At 47.8% G+C, this 16,921-nt stretch overlaps 1 protein-coding gene across 3 annotated transcripts in view; it reads left to right on the forward strand.

Moving 5' to 3' along the window:
* Window positions 1–1,460: 1,460 nt before the first annotated feature.
* MAN1C1 (mannosidase alpha class 1C member 1) overlaps window positions 1,461–16,921 on the forward strand; it is a 68,614-nt gene continuing 53,153 nt past the window's right edge. The window contains exons 1-2 of one of the 3 annotated variants that reach the window (XM_075047480.1): window positions 1,461–1,496; window positions 2,618–3,630. In XM_075047480.1, the coding sequence (XP_074903581.1) occupies window positions 3,058–3,630 (573 nt within the window). In that variant the 5' untranslated portion in view covers window positions 1,461–1,496; window positions 2,618–3,057. The other 2 variants (XM_075047479.1, XM_075047481.1) reach the window with 2 other exon arrangements.

Raw genomic sequence — 16,921 nt, forward strand, 5'->3', positions numbered from 1 at the left:
GCAGCGTTTGTGGAGGTGTAAGGAAGGGTAAGGCAGGATGATCACCAGCCTTGGACATAGCTGGGTTGACAGCAGCTCCTGAGTCCTGCTCCTGGAGTTGCTCTGCTGCCTGCTTTATACCACTTAAAGCACTTTTCACAGGAAAATTACAACGTGACTGATTCTCAGCTGAACAATTCAAAATGTGGGGCCCTGCAATGTGCTGCCGCTAGACCCAGCAATCAGATCAGGTATTTCTTTCCTGTGGTGTTAGTTATTTATGAAGAAGGAGCACACTGAGTGCAGGAAGACGCAAACAGCAGATGATTTCTTTCCTTGCAGCTCCAGCTCCTTTCCAGCCTACAAAATGTTCTCTTTTAGCTCTTCCAAGTTTAGTCACATCAATACTTCGGTGGCTGCAGTTTACCCTTTCCTGTAAGCCTCCTCCTGCTGCAGCTCCTTTATCTCATGTTCACAGCACCCAAAAACCACCCCTGGTGACCTCCCCTACACATCCAGCTGTTTTGGATGCCTGCGGTTTTGGGTGGTACCCTTTTTTCCCTCTTTCGTTGCTAATTCTACAGAAGATGTTGGGGGGGGTTTTGTAACAATTATGAGCAGAAACACTTTGGTTCACCATCTTCATCTCTGGTATAGCATTACCTCACAGGGTGACTGCCAGATTTCATTAACGCTTGTATGGTAAATTGAAGGTTAAGGTGTGTGATGAGGATTTAAGCATTTGGGATTCAGATGTGCTTCATGGCAGTTGACTGTGGGCTCATAAAAAAAACAGAAAGGACAGTTTTGTGTGCAGAAAGGGGGTTCCCAAGCCATCTCTGGCCCCTCTCTGAGGCCCCTGCTCCCCTCCTCATGCCAGGCGGTGCCTGCCAGGCCCTTGGGGCCACATCCCCCCCCAACATACAAAGTCCCTCCTGGGGGCCTTGACCCTCTGGCACACACCAGACCTCGGGCAGCAGGCTGTGGGGGCTGCGTGGGTAAATCCGCCCCTCCAGAGCCCTCACAACGGGTGAGGCGAGGGAAAGGCAACGCCATCCCCTCCCCGCACCTGCCGAGCCCTCACAGCTCCCTGAGCCCTCAGCCCCTATTTAAAGTAGCTGGATCCCCCTCCGCCAATCGCAGCGGGGATAGGGCATTGCTGGCAGCCAATGGAAGGCTGGCTGGAGGAAAGGGGCGGGGTGAGACGCTCCCCCAGCTCGAGCCGAGCAACTGTGGTAAACAAGTGGGCGGGTCTCCCGGCTATCCTGGCGTTTGGAAGAGCCAACGGGCGAGGCCAGGAGAGGCCAGCCAGCCAATAGCGAGCGAGGGCGGAGAGCGGCCCTGGGGGTGAGCGTCACGGCGGGCAGGACCTGGTTTGCTGATTGGCTGGCGGCGCCCCCGCCTCCTCCCCCGAGTGACCGTTGGCAGGAGGAGGGGCGGGGCGAGGGGCGGGGCGAGAGGCGGGGCTGCCGGCGCTGTCGCAGTGAGCGGCGGTGGAGGCGGGCGGTGCAGGCGGGGTGCGTGTGCGGGCACCGGGCAGCGCAGCCCGGCGGGTCCCCTTCGGCGGGGAGGAAGGCGGGGCGGGGAGGAGGTGAAAAACAGAGGCCTCTGAGTAGCTTGGTGCAGTTAGGTGCTTCCCTCCTGAGTGCTTGGATGGGCAGGAGAGAGGAGCTGCTCCCTGGAGAGCCCGGCAGGCAGCCAGCCTCTTCCTCCTCCTAATTTAACGGGCACTTGTGAGCGCTGACAGCAGCGAGGGGTTCTCGCATTTGAGATGCGTGGGCAGGACTGAGAAGATTTTGCTCACTGTAGGACCCAGAGTGGCTTGGATTTGTCAGAGGGGTGAGTAAACAGGGCTAGGGGTAGGAAAGCGTCCGCCCAGCGGGTTTGACGGCGTGTTTGGGGGGCAGCGCCGTTCCTACCCGTAGGAGTAGGGGTGATAGGGGGCTTGGAGGTAGATCTTTAAAACGCGTCCTGCTTCTTGAAAGTGATCCTGCTTTTTTTTCGTGGTCTGAAAGTTGAGCTCTGTCTCTTACAGCGCACGTAAGGAGGGGATTGGTGGGGGCAATGGGTAACTCTTAACAGCGAGGCAGAGATTTGGGAGAAAGGGGGAATTTGCCGGGATCTATGTAGCAAAACCAAAATCCGTAGATTTTTTTTGCCTCAAGAAACTTAGCCTGAGCCGAGCTTTCCGCCTGGCTTATTTGCAGCCCCATCGTCTCCAGCCCTCTGCGGGCGAAGGCAGCTCCTGGCAGCCTGGTGAGGAGAGGAGCAGCCTCGTCCCTGTCGTCTGCTCTCTGTCCCTGGGCACCCTGCCTCTCCCGGGTTTTTCCTCGCTCCTCGTCAGGGCGCGGATCCTCCTCTTGGCCCCAGGGCTGCCCCGCCAGAAGAGCCCAGCAGCCCGGAGGTGTAGGGGATGGTGCAGAGCTGGGAGCTGCTCGCAGATTAGAGAGTTGGTGGCAAGTCCGGAGAGAGGGAAAAGGAACTAGTGTGGCTGGAGCGGGGCGGGGGGGGGGGGGGGGGAACGGCTGGGGAGGCGGCCGAACCCTCCGGGACAAAGGCTTATAACGCCGGCTGCATCCTTCTTGGTGTTGAATGAAGGCACTCTTATCTTCACCCCCCCCCCCGCCCCTCCCCGCAGAAATGCTGCAGCATGAACCCACCGCCTAGAGAGAAGGGATCGCACCTCCTCGGCACCGCTCCCTGAGCCAGCCCGACCAGCAGCCGTCCGGCGGGGGAGCCTGCACGGGGGACGGACGCCGGGAGCAGCCCAGCCCTGCCGCTCCGCCGCCCGGCTCCGGCGGGATGCGCTCGCCGCCGCCTTCATGCCGGAAGGGGGGACTCTGAACCGCCGCTCCGCGCCCTGCGAGCCTCTCGGGCAAGGACCCCGGGCAGCGGCGGGGCCCCGCGGCGTAGCCCGGTCCGGAGCCATCCACGTGTCACCCGCCGGCGGTCCCCGGTGAAGGCGCCCGCTCCAGCCGGTGGTGCGGGGGGGGCACCCCTGAGCCTTTCGCCGCAGAAGCCAGCGGCGTCCCCCGGGGGGGCGGCGGAGCCCGCCCGGCGGCCGCGATCCGGTGCCCCATGGTGCTGCTGCGGAAGCTGCCGGGCATGCCGGGCTGGCCGGCGGCGCTGGGGCTGCGGCTGCCGCAGAAGTTCCTGTTCCTGCTCTTCCTCTCGGGCCTGCTCACGCTGTGCTTCGGGGCCCTCTTCCTCCTGCCCGATTCCTCCCGCTTCAAGCGCCTCTTCCTGCCCCGCCGGGCCACCGCCTCCTCCTCCTCCTCCTCTTCTTCCTCCGCCTCCTCCTCCTCCGCCTCCTCCTCCTCCACCCGCGACACCGACCTGCCCCGCAGCCCCCCCGCCGCCGCCGAGCCCCGCCACGCCAGCCCCGCCGCCCCCCGCCGCCTCCGGGAGAAGCTCCGCACCGTCGCCCGCATGGCCGGCCCGCCGGCCCACACCGCGCCGGGCTCCCGACAGCAGGTGCAGGGCGGCGAGCGGCGAGCCGAGCCCGCCACCGGGGCTCCGCCGGCCCGGGAGACGCGAGCTCCGCTCCGCTTCGACTACGAGCGGTTCCGCCGGAGCCTCCGCCACCCGGTGCGGGGCAGGCGGCCCGGCGAGGACCCCGAGACCCGCGCCCGCAGGATGAAGATTAAAGAGGTGAGGAGCCTGCACCTCGCCCGTGCCTCCCCTCACGGCCGTGTCCCCCCCTCAGTGAGCCCTCACCTCCCCTCACGGCCATTCCCTCCTCTCAGTTAGCCCTCATCTCCCCTCATGGCCGTGTTCCCCCCTCAGTGAGCCCTCACCTTCCCTCACGGCCATTCCCTGCCTCAGTGAGCCCTCATCTCCCCTCATGGCCGTGTCCTCCCCTCAGTCAGCCCTCATCTCCCCTCATGGCCATGTTCCCCCCTCAGTGAGCCCTCACTTCCCCTCACGGCCATTCCCCACCTCAGTCAGCCCTCACCTCCCTTCATGGCCATTCCCCCCCCTCAGTCAGCCCTCACCTCCCCTCATGGCTGTGTGTCCCCCTCATGGCCGTGTTCGCCCCTCAGTGAGCCCTCACCTCCCTTCATGGCCTCGTCCTCTCCTCGTTGCCCCCGCTCTCCTCACACAGCCCTCACTTCCCCAGCCTTGCCCCCATTTCCACACAGGCCCTTCGTGCCCTTTTCTCTCGCTTTTGTCCCAAGGAAGGTGACAGGAATTGGGGGGTGTACCTTTCCATGGGGGTGTCCTGCAGCATGGCCTGCCAAGTGTCAGCAGGCGGACATGCCCGTCAGCATCTGCACACACCTTGCCTCACCAGAGAGGAAATGTTAGGGCAGCCTGATAGGGTGTGCCTAGAAATTAAAGAGCTGAAATTAGGCAAAGGGAAATTTCAGTTTGATTATCAGGAAAAAAAACTTGCTTGGCGAAAGGTGTCTGCGGTTGTGCAAGGTTCCCTCCCCAAGATATTGGCATAAACTGGGCTGCTTTACACAAAAGCTGGTAGGTGACAAAACTTGCGCTGGTCCATGGGGATGGACGGATGGGATGTGCCGTCACAGAAGTCAGGGAGGAGATGTGAGGCTGGCTGTCCCTGTAAATCGTTTTGTCGCTTACTCTGGCTTACTTGAAGGCTGCCCTCGCTTAGACCCCACCGAGCCTGGGTAACCTCATCGGTAGGGTTACAGGGGTGTAACAGAGGGGAGAATTTGGCCTGGTGCCTACGGTTCGTGCATAAAAGCCTGGCAGCCTCACGAACGTTGCAGAGCAATCTGTGACCTAGTTAACCAAGAGCTATAGATTCTGTGTAGTATTCAGTTGTGTTTGTCGTATCTTTTGCTACGATAGATAACCAACTTGGAGTGAATTTTGGTGTAGTAAGAGGTGCCGATAAGTAAAATGCACAGATTTAATTAAGCAGAGTATAAATTCCCTGGGTTTGTTCTCTCACAGAGGTGTAGGCATTCAGCAAAGATGCTGCCCCAGGTTGAACAGAGAAGGAAGTCAGAGTAACACACCGAGAGCTTTAATCTGCTGTAACCTGTGTTTTAAAAACAGTTTTTTAAAGCTCCCCTCCTGATATCTCTCTCAGTCATTAAAACAAAGGCTGCACCGCTGGTAAAATTCCAACTTCTCTGCCAGGCAACCAGACACAACACACCCAGGGGTGCTGGGTTTCTTTATTATCCCAGGCATGATTGAGCCATCCTTTCGTTCTGCATCTCAGCTGCAGGGTATTCAGAATATTCCAGTACCCGGCCGTCTCGTGTGCTTGGAGTTGCGGAGCGTGTGCTTGAATATGCTGCAGACTCCCACTTTCAAAGTATGCTAGGATAGCACAGCATACCCATGAATAACCCAGCTTCCACTCTGTACAAACAAATCAAATTGGAAATCAAATTTATGAAAGCTAGTGGAATTCAGTCCTTTATTTGTAGTTAATTATTTTTTAAATATAGGATTATTGCAAGTTGTATGGATTCAGCCCCATCTGTTTGTAACAGCCATAATCAGCGCCGGGTAGCAGAGTTAGATTTTTTCAAGGATGAGAATCCATAAATACTAGTTTTATGCTGACAGCTAATTACTCTTCAAACAGAGCCGTTATTCCTTAAAAGTGGCTGCACTTCTATTTATTCAGAAAGAGAGAGAGAAACAAATATGGTGCTGAGATATGAGACTGAATGTGCAAAACAAGGGACGGTGGTGCAGCTTGTGGAAGAGATAAGGTGTGTCCTTTTTTTGTGAACCAAAAAGACATGAAGAAAACAAACCAAGAGAGGTTAGAAGACAAATGCTGTATGAAAAGAAACAGATGGGTAAAAAAAAAAAATTGCAAGGAAGAAATAAGTCGAGTCATGATACAGCGTTTGGGTTAGCAAATACTCTTCGCATGATGTGAGAGACACCAGCAGGGGCAGGTAGTGGGTTTGCTGGCTGTTGTAAGGTGTTGTGTGCAGTAGCAGTAAGTAGCTTTTCTCTCCTTCTGCCAGAGCTTTTAAGCCCTGTAACTTGCTAAAATGTGTTCCAAAGTGTCCTGGTACTTAAAGTTTTGTTTGTTCCCTGCCACCCCCTTAGGCCATTCTTGCAGGTCAGCACCTAATATAACAGGGAGGATGAATATGGATGGGATTTGTTGATTTTTTTTTTATTATTATTTATTTATTTCCTGTCCACCCCCCCCACCCCCATCTGTCTGCCAGAGCCTAGATGAACACCAGGAGGAAGAAGTGGTGCATGATCAAAGACTAGGGCTGATGCCCAACCTAGAGACTTGGAACTTTCTGTTTTCTTGTAGGACCCTTCAGTCTGAGCAGGAGTCTGAGCAGGCATCCGCTCTTTCCCACCCAACCTCTAAGATGCTTGATGCTTAAGCCAAAGAAGAGGGTGTGTCATTAGTTTCTGGGCTGTTAGGTGTGGAAAGTGTCAACTAACGTGGTCCTGCTAGACTTTTTCTGCTTAAAAGATAGTGTTGTCCAGAGCGTGAAACCCACCGCTGTGGTGTCTCCCACTTTACTGCTGTTTGGGAAAGCTTTGAGCAGTGCTAGGGGCACTGGAGCTGTTTGCAGATCAAGGAGTCTGGCCGTGGGTGCCTCACTGACTTGTGTGCTTTGAATGCTGTGTTTCCTAGTAGTCAGAAAGGAAAGGAGGTGGATTCTCAAGTTGAAATGGCACGTAGAATTCTGTTAAAAGAAGTGAGTGCTGCAGTGAGCTGAGCTGACGTGTGCGTGCAGGTATGTTGCTTTGCACTGGGTAACTTAGCAAAGTGGCAGACTTCTTAGGTTCAACTTACCTTTTTAAAGACAAGTCCAGAGTCAATAAGCAATTGTTTTCCTGAGAAGCAAAAAAGAGAGCACCTGTATTGCACAGACTGCTTACTGCAAAAGGTCATTGGTCACCTGGAGAATTGTCTGGGATATACTGCTGTGTGTTACTGTGGGCAGCTGAGTACTGTGGGCACTCTGACCTTTTGAAGAAAACTGCAACAAAACCAAGTAACAATCTCCCCATGCTGCAGGTAGAGAAATTTAGAAGAGCCTGGGATTATTCGTCTCTTAAACTGACCTCTGAAAAACATATTAGTTCTGTAACTGATCGGTCATGCATGGCTTCAGGGACTAGCTAAATTTTCACATGTGCCAAATACTAATAACTGATGTTCAAAAAAAAAACAAGTGGTTGTAGTTGGAAAGTGACTGCAAAAGTGCCACAGTGGGATTCCATATTTATTTGCTCTCAACAATTTCCAGATCAAATTGGCTCAGTGAAAAGTCAAAATGATTTCCCCTCCAACTGCCGCTACTGCAGACTCAGCCTCAGATCTGGGAAAATCAGACCATGTGGTTTCTGCCTTTTGCATCATAACCAGTAATAAAGATTTTGCTATTGGAGCTGAGCTGACAGTTTTGCTATGATGGATGAAGCAAAACAGACTGCTTCTTGCTGTACTGTTGCTGTGTTGGCTTCATGGGTCTCATAGGTAGGGAAGCTTATGGGGAGAGAGAAGAGCATTCCTCTGAAGTATTTTTATACCAACTCTACTAATGCTGTCCAGTGCTTAAGGACAACCACTGCAACCAGCTAGACCAGAAAGTGTCCACTGAGGAAATTAAATTAGCTAGCTTACTCCCAGTCATGAGATGTGAGAAAAATGTGAACAGTGAAAGAGATTTACTGGTTTTTCTTTTCCTCTTTGGGTACAAAAGGCAAGTTTCCTTGCCTGATGTCGCAGAATACCTAATACCTTAACCTGACAGTGTCCTTTGTCCCTTTCAAATAAGGGAATATGTCAAATTCAGGCAGGCTTTTAGTCCTCTGCTGGGATTGTACCCTTGGGTTTGACACATGCATTCATTTTCTCCAGATTAGTAATACTGAAGCCTATTTGTTTTTCAGTGCAGTTCTCTTCATCCTGGCTTTTCTTCCTGTCTCCACCTTCATTTGCCTCACCTTGCCGTCTGCTGTCCTCTTTTAACACAGCTCTAAAGATGTATTTGCTTTTGAAAATCAGACCCCAGGGGGAAGAAGGCCATCAGAGTCCGTGTACACAGTTATCCTGCATCACTCTGCAGATTAGCAGGCTGCTATTAAGGTAGATCAGTCTTTTAAACACAAATATCTTGACAGTTTGTCACTGAAAGATAATTGCAAGAAACAAGAACATTATCAAGAGCTCAGCTTTTGTGGAAAGCTACTTGGTGTTGGTTGCTGAGTTCCCTTTCTGTGGTTTGGACAGTCCTGAGCAGTGATCCCTTCCACAATGAAGTATGTGTTGTTGGGACAGAGCTGGGAAAGTGCTGCTTGTTCTCTGTCTGAATTTGTGCCGCAGCCCTGACCCCTGGTGGGAGAAGTGTCTGGTCAGACACTCATTCCCACTCGCACACCTTCGTGGAGGCAAGCTGTGGGTATTCTTAGGGGATTTTACATGGGTGCATAAGGACCAGGAACTGGATTTTTGAGCCCTGCTTTCAATAAATTGATGATCACACAGTTTGAATTACAATGGGTCTGTTGGTACAATGCTGTGAATCACATTATTGGTCATCCCTGAGCCATCTTATTTCTGAAGCCAGCAGTAAAAAGATTTCAGACATGTCCCTTTCCCTATACTGTGCACTTCTGTTCTTCCATTTGGAGAAAATGCCTTTTCTTTCTGTAATCTGGGGATGAACAGAACTACAAGCAAATAATGTAATCTGTCAGTGGCTTCAGTACGTGAGTAGCACCACACACAGTTCTAGATGGAAGTGCACCTCCCCATGCATATCTTTCTTACTGAGGCCTGTAGAAAACATCTAATCCTTTGTGCTGGTCAAATCCAGTGACTTCCAACAGACTTAATTTGGACACTGAGGGTAAAGAAAACTGTTCTCAGGAAATACTTACTATAATGGAATAGAATGATGACCTCAAACCAGTCAGGTACAGTATACTGTGATCAGATCATAATTCTTTCTCTGGGGTAGAAATACCTTTGCAATGAGAGAATTTCTCTGCAGTTTGAAGCACTGGCTGGCTCCAGGCTTGCTGGAATTTTCCTTTGCTCCATGCTCCTTCTCATGCATTTATTTACTGAACCTGTGAAAAAGGATACTATACTGTAAATCCCACAAATGGTGCATACAGTGTATTTTTTTTGCTTCACTAGCCTTCGGTGGATTCATGCAAACAAAATTTAGACCTAACCTGTCTCAGCCTCTTTCGGCTGTAGGGTATACAGTTAATTGACTAAAAATATATTTGTTCTGTTGGCATAATGCATGAGTATAGAAAATACTTAGGATGCTGTGATCCGTGCTACAGTGCTGCTTGCCTTAGAGGTGCTAGTGATACCTTAGTGCACACTATTACTGATGTTACTCGAGCTGAGGGCATTTTGGAATTTGGGCGTACTGTGCACTTTGAAGACATTTGTTCTTATCTACAAAATCTAGCGCTGAAAGCACTTGTTCCACAACAACTACATGTGGTGTGAGACTAGTTTATAAACTGCCACTTAAAGACAATGCAGTATTCGCACAACAGCAAAATTGTTGGAGTGTGGACCTCTCCAGGCAGATTATAGATAATGACTGAATACAAGTGCTGGACATGGTGAAATGAGTTTCCAGGACACACACAAGCGTGTTGTGCAGAAGGACCTACACCTTGCTGAATTACTTCAGTAAATACACATAAGCTCTTTGAAAGTTCTCAGATAAAAAGACAAGGGGTTTAGTGCAGCAGGGCTGGAGGCTGGCTACTGCCGTTTGCTAACATCCTGCTGTAACCACATTCACATACCTTCAGGGAGCAGGACCGAATGTGGCTGTGGTCTAAGTGGGGGGGTCGCATAGCTGGGGGGCTGCACTAGATGAGGTGGCCTACTGTGCCTCACTGTGTGGTACCAGTGGTGGGCCAAGCTCCTGTCACCCTCCCCTGTTCTGCCATCAATCTGGGGACTGTGTATATGCAGTTGTGCAAGTATTTACTAAAAAGCGGTCACCTCAGTTAAGATTCCATCTTTCCAGCCAAAATATTTATAGACTTCTCATTAACTTTTTAATCAACGATTAAATCCTTCCCTTAATGGGAGAAAGATTTTTATGTCTGGTGTTCTTTCCTTTGGATCTGTATGCAAGGCTTTACCAGATTATGTTAAACAATCATGTTTGTTTTATCTATTAATCTATTATTGTTTAGATTGTTTATAATTTTGTTTTGATGTTTTTGCATTTGTTTTTCAGTATTTAAAACAATTCAGATTTTAGATGGGAGACAGAGGGGGAAAGGAGAATGTACCTTAGATCAGTCTGTCATTTAGATCTGAATATAAAACTGACATGAAGCTGTCAAAAAGAGAAAGCAGGAAAGAGTATCCACTTCATTGGTGGGAAGAGGAAATCTTGTGCTTGGAGCATTCTTATTTTTAAGCTTAGGAAAGAGCATAAATTTACATTCCCCAAAAAGTACTTTTCACTGAGCGCCGTGAATGGATTTGGCATGAGAAGTGAACACACTCCCATGATTGCTGTCTTTACTGCGTATCCCCTTGGCGCTTCAGTTCATCATATGACACAATATTTTGGAAGGGCTCCAGAGAAGCTGTCATGGGCAGTGGTGTCAGTGATCCGTGCATAATGCGAGTGTATTGTGCATGATGGACCCAAACCATTGTAAGGAAGAGAGCACAGTGGGAACACTGAAAGACTGGATAATAAACATCCTCTATTTATGGGACAGTCGTGTTACTCATTTGTATTCTTACTGAAGGGGGCAGAGCACCTACTGTTAATTAGAACAGGACACTTGGTCCTGGGTTCTGTTCCTGACAGCAGATTCATCATGTCACCGTATAGATCCAGTATGCACCTCTGTAAAATGGGCACAATTTTTTTTATCCCTAATCCAGCAAGCTAATATGTGGCAAAACTGTTTCCTCTCAGGCACTTCAGCATTCCCTGGGAGGACACTGGTGCATAAGTAATGGCTAGAGGTTGCACTAAACTGAAGTGACTTTAGTGCTTCCCTTTTGCATCTACTTATCTTGACAGCAAAGATGCAGAGTCCCTTGTGTGTGTATCTACTGCGTACTAGAATCAAAGGAGAGATCTTGAAGGTGTTTGAAAAGGGAAAGTGTGTTCTTCAGACTTACTTCTCCTTTTAGTAGAAAGGTAGTGGAACCTGGCTTTCTAGGAATAGGAGTTCTGTGTGCTGAAACCCCCATACGTCCTTAGATGGCCCTCATGCAGTTTGTGACTTTCCCCATCCTTGTGTCTGTAGTTCCTTCTGTCACCCACCCCTGCCCAGTGGTGTCTGTTGCTCTTCCCAGCGTCCCCCCTCGGCTGTGTGGGCCAGAGGCAATGATCTAGCTCTGGGTGCTTGGTACTCACAGCTGCCTGCTGCTCAGCAGGCTGTGGCTGAACAGAGCAGGAGCTTGTGCTGCTCTCCTGCCTTTAGTGGGGCATTGTATGGGTCTCTCTGCCAGTCTGCTGGCAATTTGCACCGAACTTTAGTTTTTTTGTGACCTTTCCCCTCTGTCAAACCTGATCAAAGTTTTGCAGCTCAGAAGTTACCAGGGAGGACGGGCAGACGACAGCAGAGCAGAAAACAGTTCTTGGGCTTATTTGAGCTAATTGTTCTGATGGTTGTGATTGAATGGGAGCCAGGAACTCGTTAGTTCTAATCTGCCCTCCAATACTTCTATTGCATGGCCATAGAGCTGTTGTTACATTTCTCTCTCTCTTAGTTTATTAGTGAGTGGAACGATGTCCTAAGAGTAAAGCTGCAAAGAATAATGAATGCAAGAGATTTAGAAATTCTACAGCATCTCATCATGCCAACGGCACTTGCACAGGATGATGATGTACAGTGAAGCTATATGTTCGGTACATCCTAGAGGATGTCTCTTCTCTGAGAGCTGGTACTTGCTTCAGAGGAAGTCAGTGACAGAACTCCCACTGATTTATGGAGCAAGATGGCTCTGAAGACCGTCTGTACTGAGAATTGGAGCCATGTTAGTAACGTCCGAGCAAACCGTGTTTAAAACAGGATTCTTGCTCTAATTGTGTTAACATGATTTCCCTGGGCAGTTAAGAAAGTGCATAACCATGTACTTTGCAAAGTAACAAAAGATAATTATCATGTAATCACATTTCATCCATCCTGAAACCCTTCGGCTGTCTAGGTTAGCCAGCCCAGCTCACAAATAAAATACTTCCAGTGGAAATGGGATGTTTCTGGCTCTTCTTCCATCTGAGCCTCCATTTTTCTCTGGAGTTATCTAGGAAGGACAATTATATATGTTGGTAGTTCAGCGTTGTGCTAGATAAACACAAACAAATCCTTGGCTGATTTCTGGTGCCGTTTTGGCTTTCTTGAAGGCCTTCCTCCAGTACTGAGACCAAATACTAGTTGTATTTGATTATCTTATCTAACAGACACTTGTTCTGCGTGTTAGTGAGCTCTCCAACAACCAGAACATGGTCGCTGCTGGGTGTGGATCTGCCCACTCTCATCAGTGGCTGCACAGTAGAATAATTCAAAAGATTGATTTTTTGAAAGGCAACTTCTTGGCTGGTGTAGGATAAAGCAATAGACAGCTGTCTTCTCTTCTGGTTCTTTCTTTTCTGGATTTCAAAGACTTAAATAAAATTTTGAGTTGAATTTTAGGGTGAAATTTGGTAAGTGGAACAGAGTGGAAGCTTGTTCCTCAGGTCTTGAAAGGTAGCATGGCCAGAGCAGTACTATGGGAGCCACTTCCACATTGGCAGGGACATGGAGTCTGTGACCTAGGAGGTGCCTTCTGTTTCTAATTTTGATGAATCTTTATGGTTCTTTTCTTTAGTTTATTACCCAGATCCCCTAACTTGCTATTTCTTGCTTTATTCTTTCAGGAGTTCATTAATCATTGTCGTATGATGACTGTCTAGTGCAGTGCTGGAATGATGCCAGGGCCAAGCCCTCATCCCTCTTCTGATGGGAGGTCAGGCTAAATGAAAGTGAGTCCCCTTCATCCTGCCAGCTGAATTCTAACCTAATATCCATTCCACCAACTTCATTTTTATTAAAGATCCAGTATTTGCAACCTTATTTGTATGATTTATTGTTGACTGTGGGACTCTTGGAAGAGTTTATCAGCCTCTGGCTAATAAATTTGCTACTGTGGTCCAAGAATTTCTTGTAACACTTTTGTAAGGTGACAACTCTGACATGAGGCTCTAGGAAGGCTATGAGTGAGTTTCTTGTGTCTGTTATTAGCTATTACCTTTGATAAATTATTGGTCTAATCTCTGCTGACTGCTTAATGCTTGGGAATTGCTCTGTTCCTCTCTTCAGAAGTTCAAATCACAAGTAACTCTTGAAAGGGGAGAGGAGGGAGAGGACAGCAATGCTCTAGTCTGTCCCTCCGAGCAAGGACTACAAAGACAGATGGGGAGCAGGTGAACCAGCAAGAAATCATTAAACTAAACTCATCCTCCCAGATCTCTTCTGTTAAGCCATCCAAGTGTGAGATAAAGCACGAGGTGTGCTGGCAGTTCTTGACTTCCCTCTTTTCTCCTGTTCCAGCATTTGGATTGATTTCCAAACAGATGTTTCTTCTGCTCCTTACGTCCATTCTCACAGTGGAAAACAGGAGTGATGCAGGGTAACTCTTGGCCTGTATTTACATTTTTTCATTCTTTCTTTCTTTCCTTCCTTCAGTTATCCCATCTGCCTATGACTGCTTTTTGGGCCCTTGAGCCATCCATGTGTCAAAAGCAATTCACACTTTACTGGTGCTGGGAGGAAAGAGGCAGATCAGATGTGTGGTCCTGAAATGGAAAGAGTGAGACATGTATATTGAGCCACTGAGTGAACCTGTGACCGTGCTAAGGTTTTCTTCCAATGTGAAAGGATTCCTTTCATATCTTACAGCGTGGGTCCTATTCAGAGCTGTGATTCCCTTTTCCAGATTTAAGGGCTTAACAGAGGCCTCATCAATCTGTTTAGGTTGTCATTAGCCAAGATTGTACCTCAAGCTGTTGTGTGAGTCAGTTCGGTTTATCCACCTGGCTCCCTATGCTGACTTAGCAGCTCCGAGTCACTCGTGTTCCAAAGGATCTTGCTGTGTCCCAGGCTGACAAATTTCCTCCCAAAAGAGGATGTGGCTGATTGTGAGGGTGGTCTTCACTTTTTATATCTGAGAATGCTTTGGAAATGTTTCTTTGGCTGAACTAGAGCTCTTCAGCTATTCAACTTGGGCTGCTGGATTCAGAGCCTTACACAGAAGCTCAGCCTTCTGGTGCATCATAATTTCCGTAACCATGCTTCATGGTGACTGTCAGGATGTTTCTGCTCTGGGCAAGGAAGGCTTGCCTTGGGACAGCTCCGTGGCAGATTTACACACAGAGACTCTGGTCTCTGTTTTGTCTTTCCCTTCCATACCCACAGAGTATTCCTGCCATGGTCCCACTCCAAGGCTCAGGAGTACAAAGCCTTGTATCTTCTCTGTTTTGTTTCTTTTCATAATTGATCTGTTTGACATCTGTCCCACAGGCTGTCAAACAGGTAGGCTTAACAGGTTCTAGAGACTTTTTTTTCTTTTTTTTTTAATTATTTTCCTTGAAAAAGAAAAGAAATATGTCCCCACGCTTTTTTTTTTTTCCTTACAGTCTGCCCATTTTTGGTGAGTTGTCGCTACAGTTTCTTTTAGAGCATCCCCTTGGGCTCTGGCTCTCCAGAAATGAGAATCCTGTGCAGATGGTATCTTCAGAGAAAGAGAAAATGACTTACCTTGTCATAATGCAGGTCTGGAAAAACAATCTTGCTTAGTGTTTGTGTTTCCATCCACCTTCCGTTTTAACATGGATGTTTAACTAATCGTTGTACATCATTCACCTGGAATGTTGGTCACTTTTAAGGAGAATTTGTAGTCTGTGTGTAATCAGGGATTTACGAAGACAGTGTGCTGTACATGCTTGAAGGGACATAGTTGAAATGTAGGAGCCCTCAAGGCAGCCTATAGGTATGTCACAGTGCCCAAAATCTGAAGAGCTAGGGGAATTTCCTGCATGATTTATGCTGCAGGCACAAAACTCAGGAGGGGGACTCTGAGGTGACATTTGAAGAAACACAATTACTAGGTAAGTAATTTTTTTCCGCTTTCTTTCCTCAAAGCATGCTGGAATGAAATAGTAGTCACTAAGAAAAGCCATTACCAGACTGTCCAACCTAGAGTTAAAAGGACTTGAAAAATCCAAATAATAGTGTCACACACAGTGTATTGCTTGCTTTCTGGGTCCACCTGCCATCCTTTGTGCATGCAAGCCCTGGCAGTAGCTGTAGAAAGAGTTGTTGTGTGTTTGACAGACATCTCCTAATATGCAACTTTGTTAGCAAAAGTAATCTTGTGAAGTGAACCATTACATTAGGATGTAAAGGTAATGATTTGTGACATTGCAGGAGTGTTGGGGAAAATATTTGCTTGATATGCCTCTTTGTGCGTGAAAGTCTTTATGTATGTATTTGGATATAAGGTACCTTTTCACTTCCAAAGTGTAGCACATACAGTAATTCCTGAAACTAGCATCATGGTAAAGCATAGCACAGTGTAATGTAGTTCATAGGTATATTTTAATACTTCTAAGTATCTAATATTCTAATATTAGAATATTACTATCTAGTATTCCAATATTTTACAAAAAGAGCTTAATTTCCTATCTTTCATTGTTACTTGGACATGTTCTGATATCTTCTACTTTGAAAGCACTTTTAAGTGCTAGAGATATATACTCACAACTTAAATTTCCATTTAAGAAATCTGGTTTGGATGGGAAATCTGAATGCATGGAAGAAGTAAACCAGAGCTAAGTTTAAATTCTGCACAGTATCAAAAAAACACCCAATGTTTTATAAGGACCTTAAATTTCTTTTCTGATTTTCTCATACTTACAGATGTTGCTCAAAGAGCTACTTCTGCCTTCATTCTGTAGTAATAACAAGGGAGATCATAATTATTCCTGTGGTTTTAAGCTCATCTTTCTTAAAGTGTCCCCTCTTCAATTTTTATCTGTATCTCACTATTCGCTTTCTGTATGTTTGCTGGCACAACATCTTCACTTTCATCTGCATCACACAAGCTACAGTTAGATTTTCTCTTCAACACTGACCCCAATTTTTTTTCAGCACGCCAAATTACCTTTTGAATATCCATCTATGGAAGAAATCATCCCTCAAATTTAATAGGGTCAGTTCCTCTGGCTAAGACGCCTGGGTGCAAACTGGACATCATGGATTGCCTTTTTGTGCATATTCTCTAAATCTCATGACAGCAAGTGCTTGAATAGCAGTTAGAGGTAACAAGCTTAGGACAAGAAGAATCTTCATCGTTTTTATTTCTGGCCTTGTTGTACAGCATCAGCTTCGGTCATGCTCTGGAATACCATATGTTTGATCAGTGATAGAGGCTCGGAGGAAATACGAAGCTGACAGCATTAGGGTGGCTGAGAACACAAATACCTTTTATTTCTATTAGAATTTTCTGCAAGCTTTGATTCTGGGAAGCGAAGGAGATGAGACTACAGCTTTTCTCATCTCTACTAAATCACCCTGTGCTTTGGTCTAGACTTGCAAATTTGTTCTCCAAACCATTGTCGTCCTCTTACAGTCTAGCATCTCATTAAGAAACTAACTGCAAAATCAACTGCTCTTGCTGACATGTTTCCTGATTTAGATGCAGCTGGATCCAGCTGGGTCTTGATGCCTGAGATAGTCCTATCGAAGGATTTTTTTTTTTCCCCCCCCTCTTGACACGGTTAAATCTAGTTGCATTAGGAATTTAATTAGGAGTTAGTTTAATTGTGTTTTGAGCTGTTCTTTTTCCCATTCAGCTTTCCTAGCAGGGGCTGTGAGTCAGGAAGACTCTTGAGTTCTATTTCTGTCCTTGTCACTAACACTAATGACCTTGGACTACTCTGTGCTGGTGTTTTTTTCTGTTCCCCCAGTGCAA

This window comes from Buteo buteo, chromosome 16, assembly GCF_964188355.1.
Source record: "Buteo buteo chromosome 16, bButBut1.hap1.1, whole genome shotgun sequence".
Lineage (NCBI taxonomy): Eukaryota > Metazoa > Chordata > Aves > Accipitriformes > Accipitridae > Buteo > Buteo buteo.